General features: G+C 35.5%; 1 protein-coding gene across 29 annotated transcripts in view; it reads right to left on the bottom strand.

Annotated features, from left to right (window-relative positions):
- LOC114461434 (mucin-5AC-like) overlaps positions 1-12,302 on the bottom strand; it is a 419,115-nt gene that overhangs the window by 174,225 nt on the left and 232,588 nt on the right. For 25 of the 29 annotated variants that reach the window (XM_028443486.1, XM_028443487.1, XM_028443498.1 and 22 more), the window contains exons 5-13: positions 6,298-6,531; positions 6,097-6,195; positions 5,816-5,986; positions 5,387-5,500; positions 4,546-4,842; positions 4,350-4,448; positions 4,073-4,243; positions 2,744-2,857; positions 321-539 (exon numbers count right to left, since the gene is read on the bottom strand). In XM_028443486.1, coding sequence (XP_028299287.1) covers positions 321-539; positions 2,744-2,857; positions 4,073-4,243; positions 4,350-4,448; positions 4,546-4,842; positions 5,387-5,500; positions 5,816-5,986; positions 6,097-6,195; positions 6,298-6,531 — 1,518 coding nt within the window. Of the gene's footprint in view, positions 1-320; positions 540-2,743; positions 2,858-4,072; positions 4,244-4,349; positions 4,449-4,545; positions 4,843-5,386; positions 5,501-5,815; positions 5,987-6,096; positions 6,196-6,297; positions 6,532-7,274; positions 7,389-7,702; positions 7,874-7,961; positions 8,061-10,370; positions 10,507-12,302 lie in introns of those variants that run through there. The other 4 variants (XM_028443489.1, XM_028443490.1, XM_028443511.1 and 1 more) reach the window with 4 other exon arrangements.

The following is a 12,302-nucleotide window of genomic DNA, read 5'->3' as shown; positions in this document are numbered from 1 at the left end:
ACCAGATGCTATGTCTGCAATTACAAAATAAAGATTGATTATGTTAAATAAGTAAACAGTTTCCAGCACAATTAATAGATATAAAGTATTTAAAAGAAAAATATCCAACCTGTGATGGTGGCAGTTACACACATAGTTTCTGTAGAACATGTAACTGTAGTTTCAGTTGAACATGAACCACTGCAACTTAGACATTTAATTCCTCCAGCTGTAGTACATAAATCATATAAAGATATTTAAATGTCAAAATGTAAAGATTAAGTGAACATTACATCTAATAAACAGTGTAAAATGTACACATATAAATAAACTAAACTCACGTGTGGTAGTTGTAGTAGGAGGTGTGGTAGTTGTAGTAGGAGGTGTGGTAGTTGTAGTTGGAGGTGTGGTAGTTGTAGTTCCATCATTACATTCATTTGTATCACAACAGTTTGGTCCAGAGCTGAAGGTTCCTAACTCTGGTAATAATGGTATTTCTCCCAGCCTTCTACTTGCAGTACACACACTTGGTGATGCACAGCCACGAATATCTTCGTTCACTGTGGATTAAAATATGGATTATTGTCATAGATTCTCATCTGACATTTTTAAGGAAATGGATCACAACACATTTTTAAATATAATTTCTTATTAAACTGTTTTTTCAGACATCCTTTGGCCACATTTTGGCTCTCAAATATCACTTTTGAGAAAACAAGTAGAAATACACTTTACTAGTTTGATTGGAAATCAAATAAGTTATAGATCCATGCAAATTATCTATTTTTTTTTTTTTATCTTTATAATGCCTGGTTAAAAAGTTCATTCAATTAATGTGTGCTCTTTTACCTCGAGAAGCGTATGCATTATAAAATGATTTATTAAAAGGGGGGAGGGGGATTACATAAAATCGACTTTTTCAATATTTACATCATGTTACTATGTCATTCCTTCATTAAAAACATGCCTGGATTGTTGCCTTGGCTCATTCATGTATGTTTGAGTAATCTTTAAAAACTCTTCATGTAGAGTCCTCCTAGGAACGCCACCACCTCCTAGAAACGCCTCTGACCTTTTGTCACCGCCCACCGCTCCACAACAGAGCGCCCCTTCCCCGCATCTCGAGCAGGCAGCAGCACAGCATTTTATTGCAAATTATAGCTTCCTTTTTTTTTTTTTTTTCCCATGTCTGCACATGCTGTCAAAGGTCAACACCACAAGAAGTGCAATCATTATGAGAAAGCAATGCATGTTTTGTTATTGCAATAAAATAAATGTTTTTATTTTATTGCTTAATTGTGACCATCACCAGCCCTCCCTAAGGAAGGGTAAGAAATATTTTTTTTATAGGGAGGATATAAAAAGGGAGAGCAGTGTTACACCTAAGTGGAGGGGGAGGGGAAAGGGAGCAGGGAGGAGAGACTAGAAAGGGTGGGGAAGAATAGATGGTTTTCCAGTAAGGGTGAGATTTGAAGTTGTAGAACATATTGTGCTTATTATGTTGTGTAATCAAGCTAGTACAGTGACAAGTGTGAAGCTTAGCTATAATGGTGGTGGCTCTGGACAGGGGGAATGAGTGGTAATACCTAAAGCAGGTATTTGGGATTAACGTGTTTAAAGTTAAGTCCAGTATGAGTTTTATCCGACATCCCATGGCGTGCTAGTGCCTCGTAGACCAGTATATGTGCAAAAACCGCTACCGCAAACCCAGGAACTGCCCCGTGCCCGCAGATGCAGCAGGCCAGCAGAAAGAGTGGGGGCCAGGGAGCCTCAGGTAACCCCCCGTACGGCCGAGCAACCCCCCAGACGCCCCCAAGATCCCAGGCCAAGAGGCAGCCACCGCCCCCACACACACACATCTGAGGAAGACCCAAGCAGCCGAGCACCCAGCGCATCCCGCCACCAACCCCTACCGCAAATTATAGCTTCATAATGATGTATGAGATTTCATAGCAACATGTAGCTTCATAATGTAACATAACTGTCTGTAGCCAAACATCCAGCTCCAAAACTTTACCATTTATGTTGCTTTTAACATCAAATAAATTATAAATCAAGCGTTCAGCTGTTGCCCTTCATGATAAAAAATATTGTGTATTTTATGTTATATTTATGATTCATTGTAACATAGTTTCATTATATATTACTGAATTGCAAAATGTAGCTTCAAAATTACGTATATTTATTTATTTATGACAAGATGGTTGAAAATTACTGAGCAGACACGTCTTGTAAGAGCCTTTGAACTCATTCAGGTTCATCTTCAAATTTACTTTCGGGTCAGAAGTAGGATCAAATTCAGACAGATTCACAATATCCTGCGTGGCCATTGTTCATAAAGTGATAAAGTGTAGCTCCTTCCCAACAGTCAAAATAAAATGCACCGATGATTGATAGTAGTTTAAATGCACATGGAGGAGATGCAGTAGTGTTGTGATGACGCCACAGACAGGGTGCTGAAGGGGTGTGTCGGAAAGGGCAAGAGCTACTTAAAGAGATAAAGGCCTATTTTCAAAATGTTTGATATAGCCATGATGCAAGAGCAAATTTATTCAAGGCAGTCATTTTAATTTATTCCATTTACAGACCAACATAAGGTTACATCATCATTGTAGTGTGCTATAGAATGATACTATGTGATTGAAAAAAGCATAATACCCCCCCTTTAACTTAGTAATTGTTTTTTTTTTTTTTTTTTTCATGTTTTTAAATGTTGTTTAAAAAGTGATGGAAAATAGAAAGCTGTTTCACAGTTATCACTTACATGTTCCTTGAATACACAGGGTCTCGTCTCCCCTACAGTCAAATGAAACGTCACATCGGCTGAATCCACAGAAGAAACAATGGAGACCATTTAGATCCTCTGACTGAGTATGTGCTGAAACAATAATTATGATATTTGTTTAAGTAAAAAGCTTTACTGTGGTTTATCCTAAGCTACTGAAGTGAAAGGTAAATTACACAAGGTTATTACAGGGTTAACACAAAGAGAAACCTAAGTACGAATTTTTTTAGTAAACATTGGGTGCATTTACCATGTTAGTTATTAAAGTTGTACTTAAAGTGTACTATACAGCACTTCATTCTGACTTTGTAATTTGATTGGACAAAAGACATTGCATAAGTTGCTAATATAGAGTAACAGCAGCACTGGGACTATCAGACGTTCTGATAACTATTAGTGAACTGTCAGTTAGGAAAATGTCATTGGTTGCCTGGCAGCTGCCTTGTCTCCCTTCCAGTTGTGAACCTATTTGTTTTGGCAGAGCTAAATAACTGATTAAGTTTCAAAAAAATATATAATCTCTTGTTGTTTAACACTTTTTAATAATAAAATAGGCTTGGAGTACTGTTGTTTAAAAGCAATATCACACTGGAGGTTGTGCTGAATCTCAGCACTAGTGTGATTATCTCCGACCAAATCACACCAGTGCTGATATTTCAACACAACAGCACGACCTCTCAGGGTTTCCCCCAAAAAACCTGGTGGTAGAGAAGCCCAACGATGGCCCACCATGTTTTTTTAAAAATGATAATAATAAATCTGTGAGAAATTTTGAAATTATGACTATTATGTGTTGTTATTAGCCATTTATTAACTATACTTAAACATAGTGTTACAAAAAAGCAAAATTTTGAAATATGGTTTTAACAAACACAAAGAAAATGCAAATAAAATAAATAACATCAATGGAGTTCACTTAAATTAAATCCTAGTGAATCTTGAAACAAGTCATTGTTGGTCACATTTAAAAGTAAAATAAATTAAAATGAATTAAAAAAAAAAATTGTAAACATGGCCAATGGGGTAAAACTAGGGAACTCAGAGGCTTCATTGATTGACAGCCTATAACATGAAAAATGTTTAAGCTATTAGTTATTTTATTTAAAGTCTGGTGGCCAGCCAGGCCTATTAGGCACTGAAGGAAGCCCTGACTTCTCATGTGATATTGCTTAATTATACAGTTAAAAACAGTTTTGGAGAATATTAGGTTGAAACCAGGGTTATATCAGTAATTATGATCCACAAGCTCAATGTCACAAAAGCCTAAAACATTTAAATACTTATTAAGAAATGGAAACGTGTACTTACCAGGTAAGGTATTATTGTTACACCCATCAGTGTCACAGCACTCAGCAGATATCAGTGCACCTGAAACACCCAAGTTAAGTTCATATGTTTGAGAGCCTGTGATTGGACACAGATCTGATGATGCACATCCTTTGTAGTATCGTGGAGGGTCAGATGAACCAAGTGCTCTGTCTGCAATTACAAAATAAAGATTGATTATATTAAACAAAGAATCAGCTGACAATATGTTTAATGTTTTTCTCGGTGATATAATGTCTTTAAATGACAAATATTCAACCTGTGATGGTGGCAGTTACACACATAGTTTCTGTAGAACATGTAACTGTAGTTTCAGTTGAACATGAACCAGTGCAACTTAGACATTGAAGTCCTCCAGCTGTAGTGAAGATAAAATCAAAATCAGAATTTGAAGATAAAGAGAACATTATACTAATAAATAGTTTATGTACATTTTTTTAATAAACTAAACTCACGTGTTGTAGTAGGAGGTGTGGTAGTTGTAGTAGGAGGTGTGGTAGTTGTAGTTGGAGGTGTGGTAGTTGTAGTTGGAGGTGTGGTAGTTGTAGTTGGAGGTGTGGTAGTTGTAGTTGGAGGTGTGGTAGTTGTAGTAGGAGGTGTGGTAGTTGTACTTCCATCATTACAGTTTTCTGTATCACAACAGTTTGGTCCAGAGCTGAAGGTTCCTAACTCTGGTAATAATGGTATTTCTCCCAGCCTTCTACTTGCAGTACACACACTTGGTGATGCACAGCCACGAATATCTTCGTTCACTGTGGATTAAAATATGGATTAATAACACTGATTATCTTTTGAGGGCATTCCTCAGGCATCATGTGGCTATAATATAGCTCTCAAATGTCACTGTTAGTGATATTTTTGTGTTTTTATTTAATTTATGGATAGATTAAGAACGTTAAAAGAAATTCCTAATAATAGTTTCATGCAACATCTTGTGGCCCAATGTGTCAGTTAAATAAATATTACTATAGCTTTGTAAAGGCTATGTAAAATATTTTATCAACTAGTTTGATTTAACATTAATACATTATATAAGTTTCAACTCCTGGAACAATATTGAACTTAAATTTGATGTTATCACTGTGTTGTCCAATTAGCCATTTATAAAGGACTGTTTTTTCAATCTTACAAGAGCTTACATTAAATTATTTGTCAACTAATTGAACATATGTTAATTTACATTTATTTTTTATTTTTTCAAAATCTTATTTAACATTAAAAAAGTCAGCACAAATCTGCTTGGAAGCAAAACTGCAGCAATGGTTATAAGAAAGCTGTTTCACAATAATCACTTACATGTTCCTTGAATACACAGGGTCTCGTCTCCCTTACAGTCAAATGAAACATCACATCGACCGAATCCACAGAAGAAACAATGGAGACCGTTTAGAGTCTGTGACTGAGTATGTGCTGAAACATTCAGGAATATATTTTGTTTTAGTAAAATAATTGCTTGATTGTCTTTAATCTTAAGCTGCTGGAGTGAAAGGCAATGTACAAATGCTTTTAACAGAGTAAACACAAAGAGAAACCTGAAAGTACAAATAGTGTTATTCTTAAAGTCATTATTGTTTATTCAACATTAGTTTTTTGAAGTTGTTCTTTATAAAGTGGATTAAACAGTAAAAACATGCTTAAATACCGAATTAAATAAAGATGAAACCAAGGCAATGATTAGAATCCACAAGCTCAATGTCACAAAGGTTCCCTAAAAAACACACTTACCAGGTAAAGTATTATTGTTACACCCATCAAAGTTACAGCACTCAACAGATATCAGTGCACCTGAAAGACCCAAGTTAAGTTCATATGTTTGAGAGCCTGTGATTGGACACAGATCTGATGATGCACATCCTTTGTGGAATCGTGGAGGGTCAGATGAACCAAGTGCTGTGTCTGCAATTACAAAATAAAGATTACTCAGCTTAATTAAATAAATAAATAGTTTACATTATATTTATAGTTTTTCTCTGAGATATAATGTATTTAAATGACAAATATCCAACCTGTGATGGTGGCAGTTACACACATAGTTTCTGTAGAACATGTAACTGTAGTTTCAGTTGAACATGAACCAGTGCAACTTAGACATTTAAGTCCTCCAGCTGTAGTGAAGATAAAATCATAATGAAAAATTAAAGTTAAAGCCAACCAACATTACAAAAGAAGAGGAATTAATTCCTCACATTTAAATAAACTGAACTCACGCGTTGTAGTAGGAGGTGTGGTAGTTGTAGTTGGAGGTGTGGTAGTTGTAGTAGGAGGTGTGGTAGTTGTAGTTGGAGGTGGGGTAGTTGTAGTTCCATCATTACATTCATCTGTATCACAACAGTTTGGTCCAGAGCTGAAGGTTCCTAAATCTGGTAATAATGGTAGTTCTCCCAGCCTTCTACTTGCAGGACACACACTTGGTGATACACAGCCACGAATTTCTTCGTTCACTGTGGATTAAAATATGGATTAATAACACTGATTATCTTTTGAGGGCATTCCTCAGGCATCATGTGGCTATAATATAGCTCTCAAATGTCACTGTTAGGCAACAAAGAAAATCACACTGTACAGGTTAGATCTGTAATGCAATAAACAACTTTTTTTGTGGGGGGGGTTAATTTCATGACACAATTATGTTCATGTATAGATGTTATTGTGAGATAAAATTAGGGATTTATTAGCTTTTAGTTTTATTAATAATGTTGAGCTTTAGCAGTGAAGCTAACATCATATACAAACAACATACATATTTTTGTGTTTTTATTTAATTTATGGATAGATTAAGAACGTTAAAAGAAATTCCTGATAATAGTTTCATGCAACATCTTGTGGCCCAATGTGTCAGTTAAATAAATATTACTATAGCTTTGTAAAGGCTATGTAAAATATTTTATCAACTAGTTTGATTTAATATTAATACATTATATAAGTTTCAACTCCTGGAACAATATTGAACTTAAATTTGATGTTATCACTGTGTTGTCCAATTAGCCATTTATAAAGGACTGTTTTTTCAATCTTACAAGAGCTTACATTAAATTATTTGTCAACTAATTGAACATATGTTAATTTACATTTATTTTTTATTTTTTCAAAATCTTATTTAACATTAAAAAAGTCAACACAAATCTGCTTGGAAGCAAAACTGCAGCAATGGTTATAAGAAAGCTGTTTCACAATAATCACTTACATGTTCCTTGAATACACAGGGTCTCGTCTCCCTTACAGTCAAATGAAACATCACATCGACCGAATCCACAGAAGAAACAATGGAGACCGTTTAGAGTCTGTGACTGAGTATGTGCTGAAACATTCAGGAATATATTTTGTTTTAGTAAAATAAATGCTTGATTGTCTTTAATCTTAAGCTGCTGGAGTGAAAGGCAATGTACAAATGCTTTTAACAGAGTAAACACAAAGAGAAACCTGAAAGTACAAATAGTGTTATTCTTAAAGTCATTATTGTTTATTCAACATTAGTTTTTGAAGTTGTTCTTTATAAAGTGGATTAAACAGTAAAAACATGCTTAAATACCTAATTAAATAAAGATGAAACCAAGGCAATGATTAGAATCCACAAGCTCAATGTCACAAAGGTTCCCTAAAAAACACACTTACCAGGTAAGGTATTATTGTTACACCCATCAAAGTCACAGCACTCAACAGATATCAGTGCACCTGAAACACCCAAGTTAAGTTCATATGTTTGAGAGCCTGTGATTGGACACAGATCTGATGATGCACATCCTTTGTGGATTTTTGTTGTGTCAGGTGAAATAACTGATGTCTCTGCAATTACAAAATAAAGGTGGTTCATATTAATTAAACAGTTAATCTTGTATTTACAACATAATGCATGGAAATAAAAATATCCAACCTGTGATGGTGGCAGTTACACACATAGTTTCTGTAGAACATGTATCTGTAGTTTCAGTTGAACATGAACCACTGCAACTTAGACAATCAAGTGCTGCAGCTGTAATGAGAAAAAAAAAACATAATTTGAAGATTGTTCAATATTTATAACGTTGGTTTATTTTCTGGAATAACAATCTAGTACATTTCCAGTCTTATTATTTATTTTTTTTTGTTTTGTAGTTTGTAACTCTGTCAACTAAGATGCTTCAAGCCTTGGTGAGTAATGGAATATTAATTGTTTTAACAAAGCTTTTACTGAACTCGTACATCATCTTGTACTCAATTGAATACCTCGACTTGACTTCACTCCTGATTTAACACTAACAATGAACGTGAGGACAGGGCAAACCAGTTTGCTCATTACTTATACTTTTAGTTTCCTGTTCTTTTTGTCCTGTCCTATTTCCCTCTGCTTTTACCAAAATAATGCACCACAATCTTTGGCTGTTAAAAAGCATCCAAAACAATTTGGTGATTTTAAATGATAATGTTCATTTGTGGTTTAGACCAACTTCAACCACTCTTGCCAAAGCATTGATTGCACGTGTCAGCCCAGTCCCAGCGGTAAGCAGCTGTGTGATGTGCACAGTGATGGCCCAGGTATCCCGTCTGAGCGCCTCAACATAGCACCACATCAGACAAAGCTCGAACCGACATTGGGCGATGGCTAGTATGTCATCTTACAGTGCTACAGACTGCTTTCTTTGTTGCTGCAGCAACTCAAGATTAATGTCATCTACAGGATGGTGTCTGGTCTTTGCTAAGATGCCTGATTTGCATGGGCGGGCATGAGGAATGTGTTGGGACTTAATGGAGTACAAATGAGAAAGAAAGACATTGTTTCTTAACTTCATTCCAGTAACAGCGCTTTCATTTAAATTTGTTACATATTTGAATAAGAGTACTCGGACTGCAAACTTCTTTTGAGGTACTTTATCTGCAGTACCTTCCAGGTCATCCCCAAAATCAAATTGTTCTTCCTTTTGACATTGTATGTCAGCTCACCAAATTGGATTTATATCCGTTCAGAACTTTTGGAGGTATTTATTTTTTTAGTCTTTTTTTGAAGGGACCATGCATAGAGGCATTAAGATCATAAAAGTGGTACACCAGATTATAGCTAAACTTCTAATTTCCATCTGTAGTCCCTGACTAACAAACATCCACATTAACAGAAGGACAGACAGACCGAAAAACACCGGCGAAAACATTGCTTCCTTGGCGGAGGTGATAAATTAAAGAAAGTGTCTCTTTGTACAGTCGCCGTACGGACAACCCCCGGTGCTATTGGTACGTTTACCGATCTACACGTACGTAGCATTTTAGAGTTAGGATTAGGGTTAGGTTATAACCCTATATCGCAAATTTTTTTAGGGTTAAGTATATGGTCAGGTTTAGTCACGTGACCTAAACTGGCCAATGACTGACCTTATCCCGTGACCTAAACTGGCCAATGAGGGGTGCTGCGTACGGATAGAATGTCGATATATTGATATGGCAACCGTACGGATAGCCACTGCCTAAATTAAGTGTATTCACTATGAGTGTTTGTTCATTGATCTGCTCAGAAGGAACTGCATCTATTGCTTCATTGCACTCCAACGGCTGCAAATTTTGTGTTTTTACCCAGTCAGCTCTTCTACATTCTCCATGGTGAACTTTACATGTGCAAAAGGCTCATTCAATTAAGTAAGGAAATAGCGCATCCAAAGTTTTTACCCACACAAGACATGTTTTGCCATTTTTCTATGATTTATTAGATCTGCCCCACGTATATTTATTCTCTCCCAAAGATTTATCCTTTTTTACTTTTAGTACGACAAGTTGTCCTACATGTATCCTGCTATATTAAGGTGGTTATCTGAATATTACCATGTCCTTGGACATTTTTTTCTTCGGAAAAATGTTTCTTGAAGCCTATTTTTATTATTATTATTATTATTATTATTATTATTATTATTATTAATAATATTTATTGCAGGTTACAACCTTAACAAGTCACAGTTCAGCAAAAAGCCAACACACATCAACAGACCTAAGGGTCAGTTTTTAAACACATAACAAGCTTTTTGCTCATTTTTGTTAAAGACCATTCCAGACAATCACAGGTAAACACCGAGAGTAAATTTAGAAGCTCAGAAAAACTTATGTACATTTCAGGAGAAAATGCAAACTTGAATCAGCAAGAGAAGAAGCACAATTAAAGAAAAGTATTTCTAGAATAGAACCAGGACAAAAATCTTACCAAGCTAACATTTAAAAAAACAAAAGAAAACCCTCAATATTAATAATCATATTAAATGTTGTGAATATAGTCAACTACTGAATTTAAAAGATGCCGTCTTAGACCATAAATCAGTTAAATTACCTTTACAGAAGAATGTCCAGAGGACTGTCACAGAGAGGATCAGCTTCAACATGTTGAATAGGTGAGAACCCAGCAATCCTGATTTGTAGAACTAAACTGAAAAAGCATCAAGTCACACATTCTTATTTAAATGCTGTTAAAGGCATCTCCTGTAATTATTCAGTCCTATTATTAAAGCATGAGTCCTCGGGCACTCCTTGTTTTTTTGTTTTGGAACATTTCCTTCCTCTCACCTTACCATACCCAGTGTGTTTCTGATAAACAAAATAACATTAAATGGCTGAGAACAATAGGCCAGCTTTGTTTCTTGGGTGACATTCCAAAAACGTTAGATATGTATTTGAAACAATGGTTTAACTGTCCCTCCCAGTAATTAAGTGGATTGAAACTCCTTTTATCACATCTTTCTTTGAAATGTTTAAAAAAGTGATAATGTGGTAGGATTGGTGAGCTTTTGCATCAATGAAACACTATTTAGTTTTTCTCTCCAAATGGTTACCCTGAACTTTGGTGCTGCTGTCTTTGTGTAAGTGTTCAGTGATGTTTGGTAATGTGTATTAGGTCTACAGATCATTAAATATATATTTTAGAAATGAAGAACTGAGTTTGTCACACGATCTGTGGAATTGATGATCATTGCCCCACCTTTCGTGGTTAACCTGAAAGCATTGGCTCTCCCTATTATTACAGCACTTAATTATAGGGCATTGACAACAAACATGTCATACTTTATTATTAAGGAACATAATCACACCCATCTGACGTTTGTATTTTTCCAAGTGGTCATTTCAGTTTGACATTTAACAACAATGGATTGGCAATGTGTAACACACGTCACAAACACGTCCGTCATTCTTTACAACAGGGTGTGAAGCTAACCCATGAACCATCAGGCAGGCCTGTGTGTCCGATGTCTGTCAGCAAAGTATACCCGAATGAGTTTTGGTTATTTGAAGTAAAATGTGTCGCGATTAACTAAGGTCTCAGCATATCAACAGAGTTGGTGGTATAATGATTAAAAAATCAAGCGTGTAATCTGTTCAAATACACCTGGGTTATTGTTGTGGGATGTTGCGCAGTTCCTTTAACTAGGGCTGTCACTTTAACATGTTAATTGTGATTAATTATAGGAAAAAAATAGCGTGCTAAAAAAATAACGCAGTTAATCGCTTTTCTTTTAGTAACCCAAACAGCGCGGAACCTTTCTCATTCAAGAGTTCCCGATATACTCATAAAACTGATGCACAGACTACAATACAAGATGGGAGACTGCCAAGCTGCTCAGCTTGGTTTACGTTAATTCTGGTTGTATGCAAATTGTGCAAGAAAGAGTTTGCCTTATCACCGGATCCTTGCAGCCTTTGCTAACACCTCCATGTAGCGGCTAGCACAGACAGCTAGCATGTAAAACTAGCACAGACAGCTAGCACTGACACTCGGACAGTGGAAACTGCCACATAAATATTATTATCTGAAGGAGAGAAAAAGCAACAAGTTTGGTGTCAGAAAAGTGTTCTTACTGTTTATGATGTGCTGACTTATAGCACTATATATGTTTTTTTTTCATTTGCATTATTTATTATTTGGAGATTGACAAATGTACACAGCAATATGACAGGTAGCCCTTGGCACTAGTCTCTAATACAGAGGAATCTGTTCAAGTCTGTTAAAAACAAACAATAATTGACTTTATAAAGACACTTTTTTATGCAGTATATTAATGCTTTGATTTGCCACAATAATTTAATTCTTATGAAAATACCTCAAGTTGAGGGCGTTTCTCAGCAATTTTTAGGCGTGATTAAAAAAGAGATTAGTTAGATTACTAATTACAGAGCATGATTAATTAATCACACACCTTTATCCCTAACTGCTCATGTTGTATGTCGCTTTGGTTAAAAGTGTCTGATAAATGAAATTGCCATTCGTAAA

This window comes from Gouania willdenowi, chromosome 4 (genome assembly GCF_900634775.1).
Source record: "Gouania willdenowi chromosome 4, fGouWil2.1, whole genome shotgun sequence".
Lineage (NCBI taxonomy): Eukaryota > Metazoa > Chordata > Actinopteri > Blenniiformes > Gobiesocidae > Gouania > Gouania willdenowi.
This window is presented reverse-complemented; position numbering and strand designations above follow the sequence as displayed.